The sequence below is a fragment of the Suillus subaureus genome (genome assembly GCF_016647635.1).
Source record: "Suillus subaureus strain MN1 chromosome Unknown BJ212scaffold_5, whole genome shotgun sequence".
Taxonomy (NCBI): Eukaryota; Fungi; Basidiomycota; class Agaricomycetes; order Boletales; family Suillaceae; genus Suillus; species Suillus subaureus.
Window position 1 is genome coordinate 780,938 of NW_024538561.1, and position 27,467 is coordinate 808,404.

The 27,467-nt window shown below is 48.6% G+C and overlaps 9 protein-coding genes across 9 annotated transcripts; 3 read left to right on the forward strand and 6 right to left on the reverse strand.

Moving 5' to 3' along the window:
* Positions 1–224: 224 nt before the first annotated feature.
* BJ212DRAFT_1263374 (uncharacterized protein) lies at positions 225–1,353 on the forward strand (the record flags this gene model as incomplete). Its single annotated transcript, XM_041330337.1, has 6 exons — positions 225–274; positions 327–402; positions 457–475; positions 527–991; positions 1,088–1,236; positions 1,288–1,353. The coding sequence occupies 6 exons, from the start codon at positions 225–227 to the stop codon at positions 1,351–1,353; spliced, it is 825 nt and encodes a 274-aa protein (XP_041197043.1).
* Positions 1,354–1,984: 631 nt separating this feature from the next.
* On the reverse strand, positions 1,985–5,570 carry BJ212DRAFT_1329408 (uncharacterized protein). Its single transcript, XM_041334696.1, has 3 exons — positions 4,105–5,570; positions 2,293–3,992; positions 1,985–2,243 (listed from the first exon to the last, which is right to left on the reverse strand). Exons 1-3 carry the CDS (start codon positions 5,316–5,318, stop codon positions 2,101–2,103), a joined length of 3,057 nt encoding a protein of 1,018 aa, XP_041197044.1. The 5' UTR covers positions 5,319–5,570; the 3' UTR covers positions 1,985–2,100.
* Positions 5,571–5,687: 117 nt separating this feature from the next.
* Positions 5,688–6,956, reverse strand: BJ212DRAFT_817567 (uncharacterized protein). The gene is made up of 4 exons (XM_041344135.1): positions 6,577–6,956; positions 6,465–6,524; positions 6,248–6,417; positions 5,688–6,192 (listed from the first exon to the last, which is right to left on the reverse strand). The coding sequence occupies exons 1-4, from the start codon at positions 6,741–6,743 to the stop codon at positions 5,855–5,857; spliced, it is 735 nt and encodes a 244-aa protein (XP_041197045.1). The 5' UTR covers positions 6,744–6,956; the 3' UTR covers positions 5,688–5,854.
* A 3,596-nt stretch (positions 6,957–10,552) lies between these two features.
* Positions 10,553–12,509, reverse strand: BJ212DRAFT_818036 (uncharacterized protein). The gene is made up of 5 exons (XM_041344137.1): positions 11,895–12,509; positions 11,138–11,843; positions 10,943–11,089; positions 10,753–10,892; positions 10,553–10,697 (listed from the first exon to the last, which is right to left on the reverse strand). The coding sequence occupies exons 1-5, from the start codon at positions 12,393–12,395 to the stop codon at positions 10,635–10,637; spliced, it is 1,557 nt and encodes a 518-aa protein (XP_041197046.1). The 5' UTR covers positions 12,396–12,509; the 3' UTR covers positions 10,553–10,634.
* Positions 12,510–13,015: 506 nt separating this feature from the next.
* BJ212DRAFT_1263735 (uncharacterized protein) lies at positions 13,016–14,218 on the reverse strand (the record flags this gene model as incomplete). The annotated part of the gene is made up of 5 exons (XM_041330368.1): positions 13,016–13,135; positions 13,183–13,327; positions 13,375–13,552; positions 13,609–13,706; positions 13,761–14,218. The coding sequence occupies 5 exons, from the start codon at positions 14,216–14,218 to the stop codon at positions 13,016–13,018; spliced, it is 999 nt and encodes a 332-aa protein (XP_041197047.1).
* Positions 14,219–14,453: 235 nt separating this feature from the next.
* On the reverse strand, positions 14,454–16,661 carry BJ212DRAFT_1540416 (MFS general substrate transporter). The gene is made up of 10 exons (XM_041341837.1): positions 16,487–16,661; positions 16,364–16,430; positions 16,167–16,300; positions 16,009–16,115; positions 15,430–15,962; positions 15,267–15,380; positions 15,126–15,217; positions 14,937–15,070; positions 14,756–14,888; positions 14,454–14,693 (listed from the first exon to the last, which is right to left on the reverse strand). Exons 1-10 carry the CDS (start codon positions 16,643–16,645, stop codon positions 14,550–14,552), a joined length of 1,617 nt encoding a protein of 538 aa, XP_041197048.1. The 5' UTR covers positions 16,646–16,661; the 3' UTR covers positions 14,454–14,549.
* Positions 16,662–16,717: 56 nt separating this feature from the next.
* BJ212DRAFT_1425252 (ribonuclease H-like domain-containing protein) lies at positions 16,718–20,785 on the reverse strand. The gene is made up of 9 exons (XM_041337653.1): positions 20,210–20,785; positions 19,932–20,155; positions 19,533–19,884; positions 19,282–19,472; positions 18,479–18,910; positions 17,954–18,383; positions 17,807–17,902; positions 17,364–17,757; positions 16,718–17,216 (listed from the first exon to the last, which is right to left on the reverse strand). The coding sequence occupies exons 1-9, from the start codon at positions 20,645–20,647 to the stop codon at positions 17,125–17,127; spliced, it is 2,649 nt and encodes an 882-aa protein (XP_041197049.1). The 5' UTR covers positions 20,648–20,785; the 3' UTR covers positions 16,718–17,124.
* A 1,091-nt stretch (positions 20,786–21,876) lies between these two features.
* Positions 21,877–22,700, forward strand: BJ212DRAFT_818274 (uncharacterized protein). Its single transcript, XM_041344138.1, has 2 exons — positions 21,877–22,013; positions 22,064–22,700. The coding sequence occupies exon 2, from the start codon at positions 22,122–22,124 to the stop codon at positions 22,584–22,586; it is 465 nt and encodes a 154-aa protein (XP_041197050.1). The 5' UTR covers positions 21,877–22,013; positions 22,064–22,121; the 3' UTR covers positions 22,587–22,700.
* Positions 22,701–22,742: 42 nt separating this feature from the next.
* BJ212DRAFT_1329462 (kinase-like protein) lies at positions 22,743–24,442 on the forward strand. The gene is made up of 5 exons (XM_041334697.1): positions 22,743–23,112; positions 23,150–23,209; positions 23,259–23,908; positions 23,962–24,041; positions 24,092–24,442. Exons 1-5 carry the CDS (start codon positions 22,844–22,846, stop codon positions 24,200–24,202), a joined length of 1,170 nt encoding a protein of 389 aa, XP_041197051.1. The 5' UTR covers positions 22,743–22,843; the 3' UTR covers positions 24,203–24,442.
* The last annotated feature ends 3,025 nt before the right edge of the window (positions 24,443–27,467 follow it).

Sequence of the window (27,467 nt, forward strand, 5' to 3'; positions counted from 1 at the left end):
TGCATATGAAAGGCTATAGGAATTAATTGCAGATGGACCGACCAAGATGTGGCAGTCACACACCAGTATTATTGAATTTGTAGTGATGCTGATTCTGCCCGGCTGGCTCGAACACAAGAGCTAAACACGTAAAAATTAGTTGTCTTCATTTCCGAATCCGAACTCCGACATATCATCAACCTGATTTCTTTGACTTTTCAGTGAGCATCGAGTATAGATTGAGGATGAGGCCTTCTGCTGTGCGGTTGCTCAATATATTAGTCCCTATAAAGAGGTGCGCATGAATTACAACTCTATCCTTCCAGCTCTGAAGATGCACTTGGAAGGGCGGTAGACTATGCCGTGAAGATCCGCGTGAATCCCGAGCAGACAGGCATCGACCTCAATGTTAAACATTCCATGGTATGGCAAAGTCCACAATTCATAAACCAGTTTGGCTCACATGAGTAATTACAGAACCCCTTTGATGAGATTGGTACGTTTTCCGTCAGTATTCCGTGGGCACAGTTATCTGACCGTGTTATAGCTGTGGAGGAAGCCATTCGGATACGAGAACGCCTAAAGGATGCAGTGAAATCTATCAAGGTTGTCACCATCGGTCCACCAAAGTCCGCAGAGACGCTCCGCACCGCACTCGCTATGGGTGCTGACTCTGCCATCCACGTCGAAATCCCAGAATCTGCTCCGGCCCCAGAACCTCTTGGTGTCGCGAAGACCTTGAAGGCCCTCATCGAACGACAGAAGGAGGGCGTGGACGTAGTGATTTTGGGCAAGCAAGCTATTGATGATGACGCCGGACAAACTGGTCAAATGCTCGCTGGACTCATGGGATGGTCACAGGCAACATTTGCGAGCAAGGTCGAGGTAGACCCAGAGCAGAAGATTGCGAACATCACTCGTGAGATCGATGGAGGTCTTGAGGAGCTCAGGTGCAAGTTTCCTGTCATCATAACAACAGATCTTCGGCAAGTCCATTTGCATGTATCCACGAGTGTCTCAGTGACTGACGGGCGCTCTTGAATCCAGGCTCAATGGTGTGTTTTATTCACAATATTTTATCACTCAGTTAATTTATGCCTATTCCAAGAACCCCGGTACGCCTCGTTGCCCAATATCATGAAAGCCAAGAAGAAACCTGTGGAGAAGTTGACGGCTGCGGAAATTGGAGTGGACCTCACGCCTAGACTAGAGACCATAAAAGTCACAGAACCTCCAAAGCGCGTTGGTGGTGGCAAGGTGATCCTCCATTTCGTCATAGCATGTTCCAGTACTTATAATGACGTCCAGGTGGCAAGCGTGGACGAGCTTCTCGCCAGACTCAAAGAGGCTGGTGTTACTGGAAAGCGTGCATAGCACAAACCTTCGTGTCCCACACTCGCCTAGCTTTATGCTAAGTACTGAGGATAGCACACAGGACACTATGACCTTTTCAGTGATAAATGACCTTTTCTATGTGCCGTACAGTACAAGTGGCAGCAGGCTATTTGGATAAATTGTGTGGACGACGATACTCAGTAGCATTATAATAAGCTGAAGAAAGAACAGCGATGAAGAGATGGAATTGCTACACGAATCGCAAGACAGATCGGATGCGGAGGTTTGTTACAATCGAGATGAGGGAAAAGATGATGCAAGGGAAAATACTACTTAATCAAGGATGCGAGCCATCATGCGGCTGCTGGCTGGGGTGTCAAGGTTGAATTCGAAGCGGATGCTTCAGTGGAGGGGCTAGTCTCATTGTCGACGCCCTGAAATAACTTGTGAAAAACTGGCTGCTTGTTGCTAAATGAACGTACCTTCGTGCGACAGGCAGGACAGTTATTCCTTCCTGTCTGGAGCCACTTATCTACACAGCCTTGGTGGAATGCGTGTTTACAGCTTAAGACACGTAGGTCATCGTCCGGCACATAATCATCAAGACATATGAGACACTATATGCAAGGTAAGCAAGCTTGAAGAATATGGTAAAGGCGTGATTCCATACCCGGTCGACGCAGTTAGTAGCGACACGTCCGTCCTTTGCATACTCCTCAAGTGAATTTGCCTTGATAACTTCGAGCCCAGACTTGTCAATCTCCTCCTTCGAAGCAGTGGGTGGTTTCACTTGACCAAGTAGCTCGGCCAGTTCCCTGCATGAAAGTGAGCATGGCACGACACCACACCTCCATCGCGTACGCACCACAATGCCTCGAACGAATCCAAGTTCCCGCCTGTGATAATTTGGTGATCGGGTGGGTAGTAGCCTGAAATAACTGTCCATATTTGAAAACAGGGCAAAAAGGGTGAACTCACCACCAATGACATAAATGAGGAACGTTCTGGACCCTGGGGGCTCTGACGCTGTCTGTCTTGCCACAGCGGCCCTGCGACCAGGACGTAAATTCCTGATGGCATCTGCTGCACGAGACTGCCAAGAGCGACCGCGAGATTGTCGTGTATCCTCAGGTAGAAACTCTGATGGAGCAGGAGGAATAGGGGCTGGTGGAGACATCCCAGATTCATTGCCAAAGTCTAAATCCATCATTTCTCCTTCGGTGGAGCGCTCGTCTGCGAAATCGGGTGGTTGATGATGGACGTGGGGATGAAGGTGGTGGTGAGGATGTGGAGGCATAGGTGATTGACGTTCTGCGTGCACTGATTGCAATCCCACGACGATGACAGGAATGACGACATTACGTTGTTCATTACCGTTACCCGGCTGTACTCCAGCGGTCAAGTCGGCGGCTGGCATTGCGTGCGTAGTATCCGGCATCTCTGAGGGAGTAAAGGGAAGTGAAGACGGAGCGGCTGGTGGACCACCTGCATTTTGTACCCCATCGCCATCCACGTGTGGTAGTGGTTGTGGGGCAGATCCTTGCTGTACAATCGTGTGCGCCTGTGTACTGCGACTTGCTGGCGCGGTGATAGCAGGGAAACGGTACAATCGCCACCAGTTGATAGGCGTGTGCTCAGTGCGCGACGTAGAACCAGGTGAGATACGTGGAATTCGGAATGGCATGTCTGTCTCAGCAGACTCTTGTGCAGCAGTGGAGGACTCAATGAAAGCACTCACACCTGGGGGACCAGATGAAGGAGATGATAAAGGTCCTGTTGGAGACCCTGACAAACCAGATGAAGTATCCTGTGACCCTATGTCTATACCCGCCTCTCCAGAAAGGGTGTCAGCGTGGGCAATGCGAGGCAAGGTTGCTGTGGCATCATGGACTAGGGCGTTATCAATTTCCAAATCTGGATCCTCGCTATGTCCTATATTGTCATTGTTCGTGCCTGGGCTCTCCCGGGCAGTGTGGGCGTCCGAGATAGTAGACGCCTCGTCAGAAACGCTCTGAAGTTCAGGCATGTTATCATCGATGTCGGATGCGGCGGTGTCGTGAGACTCGTTGTCACTCGTACCGTCCAGCACATCTTCAGTCTCATGGCGTTCACCTTCATGGTTATCTTCGTCGCCCACACCTTCATCATTGCCCTCGCTGTCAGCGTCAACAGGGACACTGTCTTGCGCAAGCGCAACCCTTAGATCTGATTGAAGATCGACAAGGAAACGCTCAAAGCTGCCAGGCGGGGGCATTATTGGAACGTCACTGGTCCCACTTCCATTGTCGGAGGGTGGCTCAGCGGCGGGCACTGCGGGCCCGCTGGCATTGGTCATATCAGGAACAACAGGCGGTCTCCCTAGGCCAAGACCCAAATTGAAAGCCCGAGCCATCTCCGTAAGCAGAAGCTCGCGCGCATCGCGGGGACTGGGTCTACCTGTGCCCTCATCAGCACCAGGCGCTCCCATTCCAGGCGTGCGTAGACCAAGGCGGTCACGTAAGCTACTCCAGACATGACGCATACGCCCAGCGTCACCCGTAGGTGTAGGCGATAGAGGCCGATCTGACATACTTTGAGGAGGTTGATTTGGTGATTGAGATAAGGGCGCGAGTCCAGAAGAAAAAATAGGCTCGGAAGTCCCCGTGAGGAGAGAAGCAGCCGTTGCCGCTGCTGCGACACTACGGTTAAAAAGAAGTCAGCGTCGTTGTACGCAATACGCACGAATCAGTCAGATAGTGTGATGGGGTGGAGCATAATGCAGGCAAGTCGTGGAATGAGTAAAATGCATACCTGAGCAACGTTCCCAATACATCAATGCTACTCGGCGAAAGTGAGCCGGTGTTGGCGCTAGACGTTTCGGAGGCTGGCGGACCAACTCCTGCATTAGCGCCTGTCCCCGCAGGCAGGGAGGCCGTACTTGACTGCATGTCAACAGGTAATTGCTGTGGATAATCAGCAGCAGTAGCACCGTCTTCTGACATGAGTGGTACAGATGGTAGCATGCTGGAAGGGCGGGGTAGAATTCCAGACAATCGATTGCGCAAGCGATCACCGGGGGTAGAAGACGATCGTTGGCGTGTAATGGAGGATGACCTGGAAATTCCCGGTGGCTCCAGATTGCCATCATTCGCGGAACTCGTATTGTTCGAGTTGTTGTTGTTGGCGGTATTTACCTCTGAAGCGCGGGACACGTCAGTGGTATGCACGACACCTTGCACGACAACAAGTGTTCCCGCAGGTGGAAATTGACGACCTGAGGGCTGTGTAGTTGTGCCTACGTGAGACTGTGGTCCAGCGGGAGTAATCGGAGGCATGAATGGCGGGCCTTCGCTCTGGTTTACGGTTGGGACCTGGACTTGAGGAGATGGATCAATCAACTCTGTAGTTGGACCAATGACGACTTCATCCTCGTCGTCCTCCGAGCAATGGCGAGAAATTGAGGGAATAGGTTGAAACGAGATGTCAGATGCCGGGTCAACCAATCGTCCACCCGAAATAGTCGGAACCACCTCTTCTGATGGTGGACTAGGGGATATTGATGCTTCTGCCGCTGATGGAAAGTCATTCACAGCTTTATCCTCTCTCGCCTTACCCTTACCGCTCTCTACATCCGCAGGAGGGTCTTGAGATCCGTTCTGTTCGTCTTGAGGTTCTGCAACCTCACGAACAGCGATGTCATTGGCTGTCCGAGATTTAGAAATGCGTCGTGAAAGCCGCCACTTTTTGCGCTGCGAGGACTGAGTAGCTGAACTGTCTGTCCGGGTGCGTGGAGTTGAGGTCCTGGGAGTAAGCGATGAAAGAAAGCGGTGCGGCAGGGATGCACGACGACTACGTTTTGTTTCTGCGATGTCCGTAATTTGAGGTTCTGGTACAGATGACGATGAAGGAGTGAGAACGGGAGTTGAAGGTTCGGACGATGACTGCAATTCAGAGGATGGTGGGTTAGATCTCGCTTGTGAAATGCCATTGCGACGAATCTGTATCCTGGAGGGAGTTTGGCCCATTGTACTAGTTCGACTTCAGAAAGAATATAAAAGAGTGGGAGTAGGAAATTGGCGGTATACAGTTAGCCTCAGAAGAAATGCGAGGAAGCCAAGTTGGATGGCAGCGTTGTTTACTGTTATGAGAACAAGAATGAAACAAAGGATAAGACTAAGTTACAGTAGAAGATTGTTTGGTACAGAGCTCGACGTTGTCTGCAGTGTCTCGTCGACGGTGAAGACGACAACGACGAAGTGGTGGTAGACGGCAGTGATGAGTAAGTTCAACGCACCCCAACTCGTGTCCGATTCGGTTATTGCCGCCACAGCACCCTTTTTTGGACGAGCGGCCTTGCTCAGCCTTGTCTGTATATATGCGAAGCTGTGCACCTTGTGCAAAGCATAGCGTAAATTGATGGTATCATATATCACATCCACAGGAGAGACACCTTGTTAAATAAAATAAATGCAGCATGCCCTTCAAGAGCCTGACATGGCCGTGTCTTGGTTCCACATCAGCCAATCTTCCGTGCTGCAGCCATAGTGGTGCAGGGTGCCCATCATTTCATTCCGGGATTGACACGCCGTATAGAGCTCCCTCCTGCCTTCCTCTTCCCACCAAGATGGTGCTCACGCACGTGTCGGGCATAATTGTCCTTCATTAATACATTGCCGCTGCAAGGGCCTTCATGACACCTGACCTTTAATCTGCCACCGTCTCGGAATATCTCGTGATTAGTCTGTGTGACAGCACTAGACCTGAAATAAGCCCTCTCGTTGGGTGTAGACTGACGAGTCGCCGATCTGTTAGATTGGGCACCTGTGTAGCTCATCGAAGGTGAACTGAGGTTCGAAACAAAAACATCTCTCCCCGCCTGGCCGTGTGTAGGCTTTGCGTCTGCGATTAGATATAGTGTAAGCGATATTCACATAGGAGAAGTGATTATAGTGACCTGGAGTGTCACATTGTCCACCACATACTCGAATCGCTTGGTCCAGAGTCATGTCCGTCCCAAATGTCAGGCGCAACTGGCAGAGATAGTTTGCAACGAAGAGAGACGTTTCATCTGGCAACGAAACATGCGTAACACCACTGTAATGATGTGAATGGTGATCCGACAGGCTATCATCTTGTTAGCAAAATGTTCCAGGGGGAAAAATATGGACTACCAAACAGAATTGTGACATTGATTCTCCAACAAATTTAGAGGGTGATGGTTGTTATCATAGCTGAGGCCACATGGTAAATCATCGTCTTGGAGAGACATAAAAACAGGCATACCTTAATGGAGATGTGGAATAATTCATGCCGGAGTGATTTAAGGAGCCTTGGCTCGCGATACTGGAGTCCGTGAACTCAAAGAATGGTTTCTCGTAGGAGTCAATAGGGCGTGCTTGCCTGCATCCAGTCATCAGCAACGCCGCTGCCAACGGAGTATGAGTTTCCATTATTCAAAAAGAGAGTGGAGAATTCTTTTTTTTCGGACGCGTGGTTCTTTATACTTTGAATTTACTGCAAGTTTCAAAAGGGGTCGGAAATATATTCCCTCTGAACCGTATATGATCCGAGATACATATCGAATCTCAGCTGGCCAACTCTCTGATGCGTGAGCCATGGGCAGGGGCGCTACGCCCTAGCGGTGTGAAGATTGTCATGGCAGACCTCGGGATAACGTCAAGAAGTGATTGACTTTTGCCACGTGCCACAGCTCCGACTTGATTATGGTACAGATGCACGCTAACCGTGCCTGCGGAGAAAAGGGCTGCGTCAGCGGCTACAAGATAAGTCATACATTGGTCGTACGTGCTGCCTTGCCACCGCCAAACTTAAAATCGGGCGCGGATCTCGGAGTGGATCGTCATATTGCGGTGAAAAAAAAGCAGGGATACCTTGTTATGCTTGTATATCCAAATTTACCAGCGCATATGAGCTATAGATGTTGTAGGGACCTGGTAAAACCACGTGGAGTGCTGGGAAGAGACAGCATTACAACTCGAGACTTGACCCTGAAAGGTCGCACATCCTGGGAAGTGGATAAAGGCTCGTTACTTGTGACACCAATCCAAAGTTCCTCCAGTGCTCTGAGTCTATGCGTTCTTGTCCCAAGGTTAGCAGGTACTTGTTGAATCCCGGGCCGCAGGTTGTGAGTTGCCATTTCAACTATTTCAAACATACCACTGCTTTGCGATTTGGCAACAATCAGAAAGGCTGTTACATGGCATTATTTGTATGCCAGTTAGGCCATTATTCTGTTCATACGAATCTCTTACTCTCCAGGGAGCCATCATGGTAAGGAAGCGCAAGTTGCTCTTGAATTTGAAGAATCAAGATTTCCTTCCGCTTCTCGTAGGGTCATCGAAACCATTTTTACACTGATCGCCAGGAGTATATCAAGAGTTCCTGTGAGTGATCTTGTGAGACCAAATATTCAATCGAATAAATTATTACATGGCTCACAAGTAGCCACGATGAAGCAGTGAGGTCTTGAGTCAGTGCTTCAGTCCTCGCATGAACGGTTGAAACGAACCCATGTGATTCGTGTAAAGCTGTAGTGATCTCACTTGCAGCAATCTGATGTAGACCGAGCTCAGGCCTTAGGCCTAGGCTCAAGTTGTTCAGTGACCACTGGCAGCCTCCTTCAAATTACTCAGCTTGGACCTTTCCTTCGCCGATATCGCCAAATGGGGTTATTAAACGTGTACACGTGGTGGAGCACTCGTAGCGGAACGGAATCACGGATGTAACTGAGTCAAGACTCAAGCTCAAGACTGACGTCCGCTTAACTGTTACGCCAGGCAGTGATACTGAAAGCATGTGTTTCAGTACTGCGGACAGCATTTATGTAGATCATGGGAATTCTAGTAAGCCAGCGTGCTTACAACAGACAATGTGCTATGTTGTTGTTGTTACCAGATAGTTTGCTTTTATTACTTTTTCGTAGTTGAGCCATCGAGGTACTTCTGATACCCGAGCCTACGTGAGCGTAGATGGCCTGGTCATCGTGCATTGAGCCTTTCTTGTAATTTTACCGGGGACAAAGTAAGCTGTACATCAGTTACAATACTACTAGTCCGATACTGCTGGCAATCACGTGACAGGACCGAGGCTCGGCGCTCGATTTGTGTGGGCGTGCATAGTTGCTTCGTGATATACATCCATTATTACTGCTAGTTCCGTTAGCTTCTATACGTGATATATCAACTGACTGCCAACGTCACGGTGGAGCGGAAAATTCGATAGTGCAATCCACTGGATGTATTCGTTTATGTAAGTAAAGAGCGATCCGATTTGGCAAATTGTTATCTATAATCATGCATGAAAAGTTAAAACAGACCGGTCAACCTAGCTGCTTCCAGAGCTGTTTCGAATGAATCGTGCGGTCTGAAACATATCCTGTACTGCCATGTCTCGAAGCGCTTAACACTTCCTAAAGGATAACTTGAAGATAGGACAGACATGTTTAAGGTTTGTGCATGCTCCACAAACTCGTACTTTTAGCACAGGAATGTGGAATTGCGTGTATCTAGCGCTGCTTGGTGATATTGCACTAGAGTACCTGCTGTACGTTGTCAGAGGAACAGGGGGCGTTATGGATTGTTGCACGTGTTGATGTTAGTGGTGATAGTTCACCTGAAAAAACCCATGACGAGATAAGATGCATCGAGGTGGCATGTTCGGACACCACAGTGACGTGTCCGTCTAAATAACGATTCGTAAGTCGCATGGTTAAAAATTGAAAAAAATGAGCCCACAACCCGATAGCCAGAGAACTTGTCCATTGCCAGGCTTTTCTGCTTCTGCTTGGCAACACTTCTCAACGTAAATCTATTCTCAGAGCCAGTCACGATATATCGACAATGTCCAGGATGCCGTTGTTGGGCGCTGGTGACGGATGGGGCCATCAGTGGTGGCAATTGGAGTTTGTAAGCGACTTCTTCGTATTTTGGCGCTACGTGAAATTCCTTGAAGACGGACATCCGTCAAACAGTGATTGTTGATCATTTTGAACCGCAAGGAAATAATCTCGTGGACCGGGTGCATTTCCATCCCAGTAGTTTCCCATCTGTAGGCCCAGGTAAGTTGTTGCCTTATGATCTGAGCGGTAAAATAACAATTTGCTGTTCAGAAGTGCTATAATACCTCTCAGTGACATCAAGCATAGATGTTCCTAGATCGTAAAATGTTCATTGATGTTGGCAAGCATCCACGTGTCGTTGAATGAGAACGAAAATGTGCGATGAAGCAAGATACCTGAATAATATGTCATTTTGTGATGATGGGTGAAGAAACATCTTCGGCACCTTTATCATTGCCATTCTTGTGGTGAAGGCAGACCGCTTGCCCGAGGTAACGGTCTTGAGAGCGTTGCATGATAAAATATGATCCGAACTCCAGACTCCAGCGTATTCTTCAATGCATGGCACAGCCGTGACAGTTGTGACATAATCCCTAGCAGTTGCCGTTACTGGCAGTCTGGAAGAAGCTGACGCAGAGACCGAAGTTGTTGATGCGGACGCTCCGTTGTCATGGATGGAATTCGCATCAGTTATCCACTGCATTGTGACTTCTGTTCGACGCGTGAGTGGCTGCTATACATGCGAACGAGGGAGTGCTGACTTATGTTGCCACTGTGACGGGGTCGCAGGACAGGTTGGATGCACCTGGTACTGGTAGGGTTCAATGGAGGTTCTGGAATCTGCACTGAATAAATGGTACGGTTGTCATCAAGCGGTCAGGACTAGACTTGTGACATGCCAGCAGACTCATCAAACCCTTCTGATGGTCTACAGCTGCCCCTTTGGGTGCTCAACTCCAAGAATACTCCCCCGCACTGGACCTTGACTGCTGGCCGTGAGCGCCAGCTTCATCAATTCAGCCAACAATCATCTAGCATGTTTCGTCGAGTCGTCGACCAGGTTTTGCTGAGGCTCAGAGATAAAAAAAGACTTGCGAGTCTGGTCCAACATGAACTCTACCTTCGAGTCGTTCCTTACTACATTGGTATGGTCTAAATGGCAGATCACTTCATTGAGCACTGAATGTGTGATTAGGGCTACACAAACATCGGTCAACGTACGATGGAAGGTATGCATCACGTCCAAGATGAGTTCTCCAACGCCTTTGGGCGCTACCGCCGGACACGATGTACGTCCCATGAGCTCCGAGGCGCAACATTTAGGACCACGGGATGTGTGATTCCGAGGCTCCTTGCCACCGGTAGACATGCGATATAGGGAACAGCGAGCGTCCTGTGGTTGTACATAAAGACAACATTAATGTTAAATGTAGCAAGGCATGATCATGATGAACAGTAAAGTAACATAAGGGTACTCTGGATGTCAAGCTGGAATATTCGACTTGATCTCCTCTAGCAAATCTTGTGCAATCTTCGCGTTTGAAACCTGCAAGTGGGTCACTACAGATGTTGTGAAAACAACACAAATGAAAACAACTGACTCTGAGGTTGTAATGTGTCGTGACCCCATCTTCGATAACGCTCAATCGGATGTATCGTGGATCCTGTGCAATAAAGCATTTCATTCCGGAGAACAGCGTAACATTCAGTATAACCGTGTAGACTGCTTCTTTGCGCATCACTGATACCCAATGTTAGTGACGGGCCCCGAAGATGACGTAACTTGCGTACAAAGACGAGCACCTCCACCGTCCGAACGTCGGACATTAAGCTTGAGGAGGCCAGTGCCCCGCTCCTTCCACTGGTTCTGGGGGCATAGGGCATAGAGCTTGGCGCGCACATGGTGTATTGTCTCTTCATCCTCTTCGCCAGTTACAACTGCCACATATTTAGACATCTGCTCTTGAATAAATTGAAACATCGCACCGTCCTGTTCTTGAAGCCTCTCTCTCTCTTTCTCCTCATTAGGTTCGTCCTCTTCGTCATCCCTACCTGCACGCAGTCTCTCACCAAATGTTGAAGGCGGTCTCTCATTTTCCTCCTCATCGTCTTCCTCTCCGCTTCCGCTCTCATCTGCGCTTCCATTCCATACTGAATCCAATACATTCAGTCTAGTGCTGCTTGTCCGTTCAAGAGAACTGCGTGACGACCCTCCGTTGGGCGACTCTGCCCTCGCACGCTTGGGATGGGGTGCAGCAAACAAAGCTTGCACGCCACCACTGGCATATGACGAGAATGCACTGGTCATGCTGAGAGGAGTACGTCTCGGGGGCGACCTGCTCCTTCCGAGTACGCTTTTTCCGCTTGCACGTAATGGTGACTTAGGTCGTGAGGGGAAAGGAGAAACACCTGCTGTTGCGAAAGGAGAAGCGGAACCTATAAAGGCTTCGAAGCCCGTACGCTTGGTTGCTGTGCTCGCCGGCGTCTGCTGTACGGACCACTGTGAGGAGGCGAAGCCCGCAAAGGGGGAGGGCGTAGGGGCATTGTTCGTCGGCAGAGGGGAAGGTGACGGCGATGGCGATGGCGAAACAGGCAGCTTTTTGGACGTGCTGGAACTAGCTCCTGAAAATATATTCTGACCTTTGACAGCAGCAAACGGAGATGCAGCGGCAGCATAGGCCATAAACCCTCCCTGATAAGAAATTCATCAGCAAAGCCTCTTGAATAATAGACAGTGACGGACGAATTTGGGTACGGATGTCTCTGCTACCGCAGGTTTCTGTTCGGGAGGAGGCGACGGTCTCTTTGATTCGCGAGGGTTGTCATCTTTGTTGGCGTCATCTCTAGGACGTTTGGCAGGCTCGGCGGAGGGCAAAGGCACCAGGTTCTCCGGCCCCTGACTCGTGCCACGGTCAGCAAGTTTTCGCTTCAAACCCTTTTCCGATTCGCCACTATCAGAATCTGAAGGGCGACGGGCTGGTGGAAGACCATGAGCTGCATCATGCGTCTCGCCAACGTCAGGCTCGGCATCTTGACAAGAAGAGACATTAGAAGAAACAGAAGACCGCGTTATTTCAATCTCGCCTGCAGCATCCCCTTGTTGGATCGACTTCACTGCGTTCTCCTTATCTTCAGAAAACACCTCTAAGTCATCAGCACCTCCCTCGGGATCGCTTTCTTGACCAGTGAACGGTGGGGGATCATCGTTAGCGGTGGCAACGTCGTCGTTGACGCTGTGTGACATTGACGGTGGTGGTCTGTGCGTTGGAAAGAGCTTGTCGGGCTGAGGAAAGTACGAACAACACGGTATACCCAGCTAAAACGGGAATTCAAGTATCACCTCGCTTTGCAAGGCCAAGTATGGATTCACAGTGGAATCCGGCCATTGCCATTTTCCCTTTTATTTGTATGTTCATGAGGAATCCGGCAATAACCGTTCTCATGGGTCACGTAATTAACCAACTTGCAATCATCAAAGGGGGAAGTACCGTAGACAATGACAGGACAAAAATAAAAACAGTTTGACAAACAGAAAGTCAATATGGAGGCTCTGAAATATAGGTGGACTGATCCAACATCGGCCACAGTTCGTTTCATGTCCAACGCAGGCAGGCCTGCCCACCAGGCAACGTACAGGTCCAGCCATCCTCCTGGCGCCTCTTCTCAACATAAACCCATTCTCAGACCCAGCAACAAAATTTCCATCAATAACTAGGACGTCGTTGTCAATGACTGAGGACGGAGGGCCATCGTCAAAGGAGTCAGGTGTCGCGACGAACGAAATGGATGTGCTTCCATCCAAATTCAGGGTCACTTCATCCCTCCGTGGCAAATAGAGCATCTATCAGAATGTCAGGCAAACATTCATTCAGATGTCCAAAGACCCACTCTTATGATGGAGCCCTGCGGTGGTGCACTCATTGTCCCAAGGGCAATGGTGCCGCGTGAAGGGTCACCCGAGATTATACGATGTAACCGTTCTACCTTCATAACGATGTGCATGTGATCAATTATAAACGCGGACTTCGTACCTTGCCGCCACTCATGACGCCAACATAGAATTCATCGTCCTTGAGCAGGACGTTACGACTGTCAAGGCCATGTTTGTACATTGCAGCAAGGAGGAGACGTGTAGGATTTCCATGATCGACCGTGACTATGAGATTCCCCTCAGAGCTCAAACAACTAAGCATATGACGGGGTGCAGGAGGAAGGAATGGTACCTTGTTATGTGCAAATCCGGAGTCAGATCGACCAAACCAGGAAATTCGACTGTTAGTGAAGTATGACCCAGAGAAGGCTGAAGGGCAATTCCAATTGCTCCATCTGAGTATATTTCGCCATCGTGGAAAAGCGTCACTGGCCGACCTGTGATGAAAGGAGTTGACGACGCTAGAAAACCTAGCTGATAGTGTAAATAGTGTAAATATCTTGCTCTATCAGATGATATGATGTACCCGCCTCATGTGAATGCGGAAAAGTTGCCTTCAGTGCCTTCGCAATGCCTTCCGGGGCTTTGTCCGAGAAATACAGTATAGAAGACACATCTTCAGGTCTGGAGGATGTATAAAGCCAATACGTCATGGAAACAGGGCAACCTCAGGCCCACCTCACCGTTCTCAGCTCCACGGGTATCTCCTGAGCAGACATGGCGCTCCTATCCCATATATCCTCCCAGTTAATTCGGCCCAAATCTCCGTTAAATTCCCCAAAAACGTTCGATTGTGCTGCGGGTAGTTGTTGTGTACTTGAGTGCCTTGCAGCATGCCATCGGCCAACCTGGGGATCAGCGCGACCAGCAATTGTCGATCGGAATGCAATCCCATCTAGCAGCGCAATAGCACACATGATGTACGAACGGTACGCCGGTAGCGGAGACGATAGGCATCCGATGTGACGAGGAAAATGTGATTTTAGATGTGATGTTATGATAGACAGGGCATCTGAGGGAGCGGAAAGGGCAAAGAGGAGCGTATCACCTTTCCTTTTGGACTGCAAATGAAAACGATCAAGAGAAGCAAGAAGCGCACTCGGTGTACGAGCCACGACAGTTTGCGCTCTAATCATTGCGAACACGGTGGTGCTTGCAACTGCTATCCAGAGCTACAACGTTCAATTTTCCGAACTCGTATTTGTTGAAAACAGCAAACCTGGAAGCGGTACAAGTGAATAACTTGGAAGCCTAGCCATTGCGCGCACGCGTCAACGGCGTCACTAGACCGTTACCGGCGCGACGCGTTACATTTCAACGTATAGGACATTGATCACGTGCCACGCAGAGTTGAGATACTAGATATTTTATTTCGGTTACATATACTTGATTCTATCGCTCTGCAACTAACTAGATAGGCCTGCCCTGCATGCTCCACATATGTCTAACAATATCGAAAGTGAATATTCATTTACTTAGCATTTTACGCTCATTCTCCTCATTCTCCTTGCGCCATGATTCTCCCTTGTGCACCACTATTATGATTAGTAACTCAGCAGCAGCCAAGACGCAAGCCCATGCCGTGAACAATATGCCATCTCCCCAGGCGTTCTATGGCGAGAGCGAGCTAGCGTCAGGATTTGTGAGATACAGCAGATAGCACGGAAACCTACTTGAAGTGGTACAGCAATTATAGCTGAAACAAAAGCCAGGGTTCCTCGGAACGAGCTATTCGTGGCCACTGCTGCGGCCGAGCGACCAGGGTTGGCATCAACAAGGTACGCTAATGTACTTGCGTACATCCATCTGAAAGATGTCAGGGCAGCCATGACCGCGAATAATTGTTCCACACACATAGATGTGAATCCAACAAGGACAAGCATAACGCAAATGGCAGCTACATTGAGATGTTTATCACACATCCAGCCATAACCGATGATAGATGGGGGTAGCCACAGCATCGCCAGTTTCGAGCTCTCTAATCGCATCTTTGTAAGAAGTCAATTAAGAAAGTTATTGTGCAAGAGTTTCAGAAAGGCCTACTTCTGCGTACCACTGTCCTCCGTTTGCTTCCTTCATCTTCCCAACCACCCGGTCAGACCAACGCCCACCAATTATACTCCCAGCGATACTCCCTTGATAAGAAATTAGTCTATGCCACAATCCAGATGGTGAGGATCTCACCAATGCCCAGGCAAAGCAAGACCATGCCAACGCTTAGCGCATTATAACCATACGCATTGGCGAGAGTGCGTTCGCACGTGTATGATAGACAATAGTTGAAACCAAAGATAAGTCCTAGTGAAGTTTTAGTGACATGTAAAACGGGAAACCAGCCTCCACCCACCATTAGGAATAAGAATTAGAACGTTATTCTTTCGCGACAAAATTTGAAAGTATGGGGGAAAGGGGTTTATGTCCTTTATTGATAGCCTAATATCGTCTGGCCCTATTGTATGGGTCGCTGATGGAGTCTCCTCTGGAATAACCGGGAGTTGGAACTGCTTCTCAAGGTCCTTATCATGTGGTTGATTCTCGCTAAACTCGGATTCGACGATGGTAGACTCGCTGGGACGCCGAACAGGTTCTTGGGAGGCAAGACGTCGTTGCAGGGCAGAGCAATATGTGAGACTTCGTTCACATCGGTATGTGTCCTTGAACAGGATGTGGAAGGAGAGGAAGATGATTACTCCACAGACCAGCAGGAAGTAGAAACTTGCACGCCAGTTGAAGCCCTGTGACAATGACCCGCCGATTATAGGGCCAAGTGCGGGTCCTAAAAGGGGTGCAGCATAGAAGACGCCCATCATGGTCCCGCGTTCATAAGTCTCGTAAATATCGGCCATGGTCGCAGCCGAAATAGCCAAGAAAGCGCTTGATCTGCAGGACATCAATCCGCGCTCAAGCTTTTCAGATAAGAGCTCACCCTGCTGCTTGAAGTGCTCGCATGCCGATCATCACCTCGATGGTCTTTGAAAGTGCTAGGACAGCACTCCCTACTACAAATAAAGCTGAAGACATCAAATAGACGACCTACCATATTTGAGATCTGCATTCTTAAGTAGATCAAGAAAAGCGACCAACCTTGCGGCCTGTAATCTCAGCTACAGCACTCCATATTAGTGGAAAGTTGCCTTGTATGAGCATGAACGCTGCTAATGTCCAGCTGATCTGATCATTTGTCGCGTGTAGATCTTTTGCTATCAGAAGGTTCGAGGCTGTAAGATGACGTCAAATCAAAACCATCAAAACCATCCAATAGGCAAAGACATGCGACGAACGATTTTGAATGTTACCCGCTAACGCAGACACCATTGTAGCCAGGGACACAATGCACAAAGTTACGGTCTACAGGTGATACAGCGTCAACTTGGTCAGTTGAGGGCATCATGTCTTTAACGCACTTTTCTGGTACGACTCCATTGACGTGGATCATCGTTAACTGGAACATGTTCTATATCGATTGTATCTTTGGTGTCAGGGGACGGTTTGACATCAGAGTTATGGGGTAGCGATTTGGCTTCGGACACAGAAGTCTCTTTTGCAATGGTCGGAGTAGCCATCAGTTACACACTAAGCAGTGGAAGTTGGTGGCCTCTGATGCAAGACGTATGGCTTCTTATAGAGCCAAAGGAGTCACTCACAAGCTCATCTTACGTTCTCCCAAGTATATTGCAATGCTGGTATGACAAGACGGCTACCGAAAAATGCACCGTGTACGCACCTTTGCATGAAGGTAATCTAGCCTGGCTATCCACGGCCGGAAATTGTTACGACAGAACTCCAAGCAAGTCTGTTCCAAGATTTCCAAAGATATTACCGGTTTAGTCCGTCTGCCGTCAAGCGTTGACGGTCACATTTTTCAGGCGGCAAGTCGAGTCCAATAGCACAACAGCAATCCCTGTTCGAAGACCTCATCATGGTGCCCACTCATACGAGAGCAGAAGTGACGTTGTCTAGATCGCACATAGGAGCGACATAGCATATAAACAACACCTGCCAAGATGTGAAGGCACAGATACAACGTTATTCTGATGAATTGTCATCTAAATGTATGAGTTTTGTTACCACTCTTAACCTCGCGCATATCTCGCGGTGGTGCGCGAAAATTGCCATACTCTATGACTCCGGTACCTGTCATCAGTCAGGTAAGCGTGCGCATACAACATTTCGGCCGAAGGACAAAGGGGATGGATGATAAAGCGATATAGAGGTGAAGGGAGATTACGGGATACCGAATGATTGCAACAAAGGAGATCGAGAAAACAACCGGTCACGTACCCTTGGCTTTTTGCTTCTTTTTCTTCCTCGTGTCGAGCTCCTCAGGAGCCGGTGGGAGATCATCCAGCAGGTTCGGCACTGTCGCATAATCAAATACCACATCCTCACCCGTGTCATCCTGATCTCCGGTTGGGGGTTTTCCCAAAACAGTAGTTTTGATCCGTTTGCGCTTCTTCTGCCTGGCCTGACCCACGACTACAATGGTATCATCTGAAACAGGGGCGAGACGGGGCTGCCGCTGATCGGTAGGAATGAACGGGATTTCTGCTTGTCCAAGGATACTGTCATGTGCTTCTGCTTCTACTATGGTAGAGATGGACATCGCTGGCTGGGTCGAGACAGAGCCCGAGGAGACGCTGGATTGGGAGATTGTCTGAGAACGGGCTTGAGTAATCTAAGAAATGATAAAGATAAGAAATGTGCAAATGCAGAGGTTTGCTTGCCTGTGGTTGGTTGGGTGCAATGACGAGGGTCCGATGTATCCGTGTCACGAGGTCACTAAATTTCTTCCTACTGGACGATATAATTGGTACTGAGCTCTGAAAGGATGATCGAATCATAAAAGTATGCAGGCGAGTGGGCTAACTTACTTGAGGCGTCATGCGAGAAGGTAATGCGGTGCCGAATAATGAACTTCGCGAAGCCGAGTATGAACTTCCTTCGTCGGCTGCTACGGTCCGCAGGCCGAAAAGAGAGGAGGAGGATGCACGCTGAACAACTGAGGAAGAAACTTTCACTGACCCCCACAATCTAGATTTTGCAGTTTCTTCAACTGCAACAACTTCAGTTGAGGTAGCTGAGTCGACTTTTTCGACATCCGCGATCACCGCGATGGCCTCAACAGCAACTTCTGAAGACGTTACTCGCTCCACAGTAGACTTGACGACTTCTGCAAGTTCACCTGCTCTTCGTCGTAGGACGGGCGGAACGCTGGCGTGTGAGAAGAGCGCGAGGAGTTGAGCAGCAGTGGAAGGTGACCGCTCGGCCACAATGAAAAGTTGGTGATTTGGGAGAACATATCTAGGCACCAGGTCAGTCAATATATGAGCAGAGGAGGCCCGCCAATTTTGTGGACCACTTCACCATGGTCCCCCGGATATGGAGGCAATGTTTACCTCGTACTCTCATCTTCCTCCTTTGCTATATCCTCCCTCCACCGATGCACTGCCCTGTATACCTCTCCAATTACGCCACCTCGTACTCCATTGATCTCGCTAGCACTACTGGCCAATGAATTCTTGTTCCATTTCCGCGCAAGCGTATCCCAGCCACCTGTACCTATGCCAAACTCGGCGTCGTATGCCTCGCGGTCATATAACCTTAGCGCAGTGCGAGTCGAACGTGCCAATACATCATTCAATAGCACGTGCGCCGGCTTGTCGGATATAGTGCCTTTGATTATAGTAGATATTGCGGTCGAAAAAGATGCTTCTGGAGCAGTTATCATCTGTGCACGCTCGATAAGGGAGAGTCGAAGTCGATCATAGACATATAGCAGGAAGTGAGTATCGGAGCGTGCATATGTGAGCATCTCCTCTGGTAATGGACTTCACAGATTGAAAGTTAGCCGTTATATCATCGAGAGGAAGTGGATCAAGTTGAAGGTGAAGCAAAGTTGACAACGTATACAGAAACAGAATAGCACAGAAATCTCATCATGTGGAGCTCACACATAACATAGACGCGGCTGGTTCCACAGAATCAACATTTTGTTGGTCCTTCCAATACCTTCAAGGACAAAACGAGTGAAGATAGGAGTGAAGCAATAGTGATAATCTAATAGGGATAGAACTGGCTGAAATAGGTTTGATCAATCCCAATAAGAACAGGCATCAAACATAAGGGCGTCACCCCAGGTACGATCCGTCCTGTGATTTGGAGAAGGAAAGAAGAGAAGGCAAAGATAATTTTGACATACCGAATACGCCAATCGGCTAGTTGATACCGCTTATCGGGTATGAAGTCGCAGAATGCCTCTAGCAAATTCGCAAGGCCATGCTTCTGAAAGTCTAGCGCCTTTGAGGCATGATATGTGTCGAACAGCCCAACGACAAAAATATTGAAATCTTGCTGGAGCCACACGATATCACTCTCTGCGCCGTGGAAGACCTAAGAGTCATGAGAATTAATAAAGCACAAACCTGCCCCCTGCGAATTACGCAAGCGCACCTTGACAATCTCTGGATCGGCAAAAATTTCACCGAGTGTGTTGTTTAACGAATCTCGTACACTTGGTACCAGCAAGTCGACTATGAAATCCTCTTCGCGTGTGCTAATCTGCATCAAGCAAAGAAACCCTCTGTATGTGCGGTATGAGTGGTGCTCAAGGTCGACAGCAATTTCCTTCGCTGCTTTGAGCTTTGTAGCCATCGATAAGAGAGCAGACGGAGTCGAGACATATATGTGCTTCGAGACGTCGGCACCTGTGAGAGAAGTAGGAAGAATGGTGGTAGGGGTTGGAAGGAAGAGATGATCAGGGAACGTTGGATGAGTGAGCTCATAATAATAGGGGTGTGCCGATCTGCAAGAGTTAAGACAACAGTCGTCGCAAATTGAGAAAGGACGAACAGCTTTTGTTTTTCTTCTTCGTCCATGCCACCACTCTCGTCTTGGTCATGGAATACGTATCCAAGCGGTACACGGGCACACCACTTATGTGCGAGAGTACGGGCCGGGATATACGGTGACTCATTCCAGTTGTCCGCTTTTGTATTGAACAGCAGTTGAGGCTTCGGTAGATGGGAAGCATGCTGTAGCGCAGGGTCAAGGCGTCCTCTCGGGGCTGGGGGTTTCTATGCAACAATAAGTACTTAGTAGTTACGAACTTCAAACAGTATTGGATGTACCTTTGATAAATTGTTGTTCTGATTTGGTAGAGCGGGAACCGTGATAGCAGGCTCTTTCTTACGCCCCAAATAATCATCCAAACACATGTCTGTCCTCTCAAAAAGTCTGTCCACCGGATCAACAATCAACGATTTGAAACCGTCCAGGACGTCCTCCTCGCCATCCAGTGTGCCACGCCCCACAGTACTGCTATCTACAGAGCCTGCAAGTCGCACAAGCCTGTTGGTAAGCCGGAGGACTCGAATGGACAGCGAGTCAAGCTCTGCAGCAAATGACACATGTATGGAACGGTGGAATTCTATGTCTGGTGGTAGTGTAGCAGCGGCGAGACGAGTTGTAGCCAGTGCAGCCGATTGCATAGAGGTCGCGTAATCAGAGAATGTGCCGGACAAGATCATAGAGGTAGATGACCCAGCCACGGTGTTCGTGTTCGCCATGTGTTACAGCACCAGAGCCTTTGTCAGTTTCACGTAACTGCTGCGCGTCGGAGAAGGATTTGCACAAATGGCGGGCCTCGAGGAGAGCACGACTCAGGACGCAGCAAAAAAATTGTCACGTGAGAGATCAAAATAGCGAGTCGGCACCTGTCAGTACGTTCCATCACACCGCTTACACTGGTAGTTCTCAATGGCTTGGATCGCGTGTTCTAACACCCGAGTCTTGGCGCATAGGATGAGGTCCATCTATTCAAATTCGATCTGACATTTCGCGCACGAAATAAAATGGCCAAATAAAATCGTTATTGAGTACTAGGACCACTGGTAACTCTCAGTGACTTGAATCGCATATTCTAACACCCCGAGTCTTGGTGTGTAGGTCCTAGGATGAACTCCATCTACTCAAATTCGTTCTGTAAGCTTCAATCCTGCAAGTCATGGACCAAAATTTTGATGCAATTCGTAGCTTACATTCGGTCATTTGCACGTTCAAGGCGATTATGTTGGAGCTGCACTGCCAGCATCACTCTGACAACTGGTTTGCTAAGACACGCATTTGACAGCCCGAGCGGCCAAAAGTAAAATTAGGAAGACGCCGTCAATTTCCTTCAATTTTTATCTTGATCAACTTCATCCTCGCCTCGCAAGTCAGCATTGGTTTGCAGTTTGGTTTGGGAGCACATAACATTGAATGTCGTGCTTAGGGCCACACTGGCCAGAATCCACCTTTCAGTTTGTTCCAGGTATTTTGAAACACTAATTTCAGATGCTTTCTCTATATTAATGCGCCATTCGGGAATTGCCTATATTGGTGACTCAGGAATACAGGCTTCAAACTGTGCGCTGACCACTCAAAACGTGTATCAGACCGTGCAGCATTAACACTGCTCATGGACTCAGAAAAAAAAGGCCTCATGTTGTATAATCACTGAGTAATACTTTTGCTAAAGGTATGTTGCTGTGACTCATGATCGGTCTTTGATTCTTGCGTTGGTTGCCGGAGCATCTTCGAACGTGCTGTATAAATTACTCTGAACATGACCCAATGCTCTAATCTTCTCGATAGTCACCCGTCATGAATTCACAATGCCGCACATTGGAAGAGCTGACAGCAAACCTTAAAAGCTGCCAGATTGATACAAACGTGACAGACTGATTTCTTCGGTCAAGGGTTTGTTATCAATCCCATGGGCCCATGCCAGGATTTTCAAGCGATGTGAGTAGCACTTAACCTTGACTCAACTGATATCTTCTGACGCCCTCACCACGCGATCAACAGCATCAATGATGTTACGCCAGGTGTTTCGCCTGTAGAATTGGCTTCCCCCATAGGCTTGTCTCCATCCAACAATTTCACGGAGCATCAGTAAGTCCCATCCACTCCAAGGCTTATGTTAGTACTTGACGATCTCACAGATCATGGAACAGCGGCTTTGTCTCGAGTCATATTCCTCCTCCAACGGTCAACACACAGATGGCATCGTTTGTTGAAGCCTACCTTGTCCGTCTTCAGGCGGTACACAGTCAACAGCTGACCGTTAACGAGGCAATCTTGATTCTCAGACAGTTAGCTAATCCTTTTTTGCATTACAATGCACATTTCGGACACTTCGTATCTCCTTCTGTGCCATTTGTCGCTCCTGTCGAAGTTTCTCCCATGTCTTTGGACGTTGTGGACATGGGTCCAGGAACCAGCGCAGGTATTTCCATGGAAGCATCGGTTGTATCTGACACCAAAAGCGCTTTCGGGATGTATGACATGAATTCTCTTCGTCGTATCTTTATAGATGAAGACCGCCTCAAGGTGGAGTGTTTGTGGCCCAAGTGTGGGAGGATATTGATGAAAGACAATCACCCCCGTCATGTACGGGAGTGTCATCTGCGTACCAGGAGAGGGGTCGTGCGCACAAATAATGGCTTTCACCAGCCTACCGGCTGATGCAAGGAGGTTTTCTGAAGGATATCGTGTAGAACGTAGCAGCATAAAAGGATGTCGTACGATACGACATAGAGGATCTGGACCAAAAGACTATACATAGAATTTTCTGTGCTGTATTAAAAGGTCGGTCACGTGATTGAACGCGTGAGTGGGGCTCCAAAACTTGAACCAAGTCCATAACTGCACGGCCACGCGTTTTGCCGCATCCCTTTAACATCCGTAGCCTCTCGCTCTAAAGTATACTTGCCCCCCGGAACATGGCATCAATAGGTGCGGTAACTAAACAAATTGCTGCCCTCGAAATCTCCTCGAAGAAGCACCAGCAATCTTCTCGTCCCGGCCATACCAAGCAGCCTTCCCAAACAAATGTTGCTAAACTGCTCACAAAATACGCCGCACCCCATCCTCCTACAGCAAAACCTACTCAACTATCTGCTCTCCGCAACCAAACGAACACAAATGCTCCAGCTCGAACTAGTAAAGCGGTGACTACTTCAGAACCCCAGCTCCAACTTGACATCGGCAAGTATGATGGTGGCCTCGAGCTAGGACAACGAGAAGAGGGGTGAAAAGGTTTTTGGAGAGGCAGCTGAAGCCCTTGCTCTCGATTCCAGTGTCTTGGGGTGAGTGAAGTTAACGTTCGTGGCATCTCATCATCAACATCTCCCTCAGAACACGTCCCACTCGAGAGTGGAGTCTCCCCTCATTCGAGATCGGCCGCCCTCTAGGAAAAGGAAAATTCGGGCGCGTGTACATGGTCCGCACTAAATGCGAGCCGCAATACATCCTCGCCCTCAAATGCTTGTACAAATCCGAAATCATCCAGTCTCGCGTCGAGAAACAGATTCGACGTGAAATTGAAATTCAACAAAACCTTCGACATCCCAATGTACTCCGCTTGTACGGTTACTTCCATGACGAGAAACGTATCTTCCTCATGCTCGAGTTCGCCGGCAAGGGCGAGCTATACAAACAGCTCTCCAAGCATGGCAGCTTTTCAGAGAAACGGAGCTCGAGATATATCGACCAGATGGCGGATGCTTTGACCTACTTGCATGGCAAGCACGTCATTCATCGAGATATTAAGCCGGAGAATTTGTTGTTGGGAATCAATGGTGAGCTCAAGATAGGCGACTTTGGATGGAGTGTGCACGCACCCGGCAATAGACGCATGACACTATGCGGGACGCTCGATTACCTGCCACCTGAGATGGTCGAGGGAAGGGAACATAATGAGAAGGTAGATTACTGGGCTCTGGGTGTACTAACATACGAGTTCTTGGTTGGGAGTCCTCCCTTTGAAGATCGGAATAGCGTTAACGGTAAGCAGCCTGTTACACTTACCCTTTCATTTAGCTGACGTTTGTAATTCAAGCCACTTATCGTCGAATAGCTAAAGTCGACCTCAGAATTCCATCGCTTGTCTCTCCCGATGCAAGAGATCTGATAACACAGGTATGTCCATGCCGTGACTTAGTAATTTACAGACCCTGATTGCCTTGCAGCTACTCAAATATAATCCTGAAGAGCGAATCCCATTAACTGATGTCGCACGACACCCGTGGATATTGAAACATCGGCCCAAAGGGACATCCAGAGGCGGAAGCGAGGTGTAAATATTGTTGATCTTTAGTGTGTTGGTCTGGGCCTTTCGGCACTGATTTGCCATTGGACACCGTGTTTTGACTTGAAGTAATATATTTGCGTGCATATTCGTAACTACTTCCTACGGGAGACTGATGACATCGAACCCTGGATAGAGCAGTGTATAGTTGACCGTGCGCAAATAGATCCGTGCGAAAGGTAAGTAGGTGCGAGCGAGCTTTTGGTCGTAAAGAACGTTTTTTGCGATTTACAATCCAGTAGAATACAGAGCAAAAGCGAAATGAAAATAAACGTCGATACAATGTAGCTCCAGTGTGGTCTCGAGTCGTTGCCAGCAGCAGCTGTAACCATACGAGCGTTGTGCGATGAAATTGATTCTACTATTGGGGGTTGCCATTCTACCGCAAAAGCGAAGCCAGTCACAGGAAGGCCTTCAGAAGCGTTGGGGTTATTGCGTTCGGCTACACCAGTAGACCCGCATTTGGTGGCGTCGTGATCATGCTTGTGAAGAAGAGGTGACCGGTACCAGTGATTGGGTCTTTCGTGGTTTCCTGTGTGCTAAGGTAACACATGTCGTATGTACCAGATGGGTATAGCTCAAGTTATCGGTGAGATGGCAAGAGCGATCTAGGAGTAGTTAGTTGGCTGGGGCGAGGCAGCTTTACACTTTGTTGATTAATTTACATGTCAAGGGGGCGGCACAATTTTTTAGCATATCATATTAACGGAGCGCAGTGAACATAGGGGTCAGTATAGTGGAGTGAAGGAGTGTTGGACAAGGTCACGGGTGGGACGTGTGGTGCATGGAATGCAACGTGGATCACAACACATGTAGAACGTACCAGCTCGAACAAAGCTCGGGCTCCCCAGTGAACTCAACTCTGAATTGACAGGCGCTTCTTGTCGATGTCAACACGTCAAGACCTGCTAATAAACATATCATCGTGAGGGTTGGCTTTGGTCTTTGTTATATGAAAGACGTTTTCATCCGCAGTTGGAAGACAGAAGACACCAGCGATAACGCCATGCCGAATGGATCGAGGACGCCATACATCTATCAGGGGAAGAGCAGATGATGACTTGTTCAAGGGGCGGCTCGCTGCGGGTATGGAACTTGAAAAGTGGTAAACAGATAGAAAGTGACGACTGGCGAGACAAAGAAAGTGAAGGTCGGGAAGAAAGTGGTTAGCAGGGGTTACTACGACGGCGGAGTGAGGTTGTGGGACATAGACACAGGCAAGGTTATCGCGAAATGGAATGGGGCATACACAGTAAGTGTCGTCTCCTGGATCCCATTGTACCACGCAAACGATATTCACTTTCATTTATGTAAACGACCTTCGGATAAGTCCTTCGCCTTCGAATCGCATTGCGAGGAATTTGGGAGTATCGGGAGGTGCTTGATCACCTTCTTTCCCAACATTGTCGAAGTATAATGGGAAAGTCGTTTCTAATCAAGGGCGCACTAATATGGAGTATCATTCCAAAGACCGACGATGCAGTGAAATGAAGACGCTGGGTCCATCATGTTCAAGACAGAAAGGAGTAATTTAGCTTAGCCTAAGAGTATGCCCATCGCTGACCGGTCGACCATCCACGCACTGTAGAATTTCAGTAATCGAGCAGTGCGAGGCCGTCCTTTGAGCCTGCAAAGTTTGTGGCGAAAGACACCCTGTGGGGAGAAATGTAGTCTGGAAATTCAAGACAGCGAGGGTTAATATTGAAAGGTTATCAGGGATTGCTGAATCCTGATTCCTGATAAAGCAAGGTGACCGTTGCGAGCCTTCCATGTGCGGTGACTTCGTCGTAGATTGAATATTGTGACTGGTGATCCAACTCGAGATCAGAAATGAGGCTTGGGCGCTTCAATTGCACATCTATGCTAGAAGCTGTGAAGTGAACATGGGGATAACACATGTAAAACGTACCAGCTGAAAATTCCAATACAGTACTTTTGAGCTATACGCCTATCGGGTCTCGTCGTCAAGAGCTGATAATCGTCGTAAGTGATCATTAACATTGTGGACTTTGTGTATGAAAGCTCAAACGAACTGCATGCACTAGTTGATTACATCTTTACCCATCGTTGTGACGCAGGAAACATTAATGATAACACCCCGCCGGACACTTGAGGCATACGGCGATTCTGTCCACAGTGCCACACATCTGCCAGGCGGACAGAGGATGATGACTTACTCAGGCAATGGCTCGCTACGGGTATGGAACTTGAAGAGTGTAAAACAGATGAGAGACGACTGGTGGGACGGAAAAACTCGAGTGTGGACCATAGCATTGTCTCCGGACGGGAAGAAAGTGATTAGCGGGAGTATGGATGGTGCAGTGAGGTTGTGGGACATCGACACAGGCAAAGTGATGGAGAGATGGGTAGGGAATGCCCGTCTGTCTACTGGAGTCTAGATGGTCTGTGAGTCTTGAGCGGATCTAACAATGTATCTGTAAGATAACTTGAATAGGACGTAGAGAACGGAGAGAAAATTCCCGCACCGATCAAGACAAGGCACAAATGTGTGGGCAGCCATCTACTCGCCGGGCATGACCATATTTGCAACTGGTGGACTCCGTAAGGACCTAATAAGGTCTCGCAAGTGCGTAGGGTTGTGGAGACCACTTTGTAGGTTGTGGGTGCGCTGTAGTGTTAGATAAACAAAGACGATGATGATAGTATATGGAATGTGGCGTCTGAAACGATAGATAACGATGTAGCAATAATGTTGGATGACGAATGCAAGAGTGAGACTTCAATGCTAGATATTATTGCCTGGTAGTAGGGACTGTACATAGACTACTTATACTGTGATACAAGAGTCCTCGGGTATGGATAGGCCGAACGATTATGTGAAAATGGACGCTGAAGGGAGTGGCGTCATGCCTGGCAGGGTAGAATAGAATGTAGAGAAAGAAAGTACGAAACAACTGAGTGAGTGGTGTTATGAGTGGGTATGGTATTGACAGAATGATGAGAATCGCGCAGAGTTATTGACAGAGTCCGGAGCGGCGAACTGAGAATGGGGTGACAGTGATGGAAAAAGGGTCTGAGGGTCGTGTGGATTGGTAGCGACGATGGATTAGTGCTGACGTGGAAGCGAGGTCCGTACTGGTTGATAGCGGCGGTGAGTTGATGGTAGTAGAGGTAAGCGTTGGAACGGCAGCTTCCGGCGTCAAACGATTGGTAATCCGCAAGCTTACAACTCGAACAACTTTTGAATAGTAAGTACTTGCCCAGTCAAAATCCGGGATGCAAAGACCGGTAAGCTT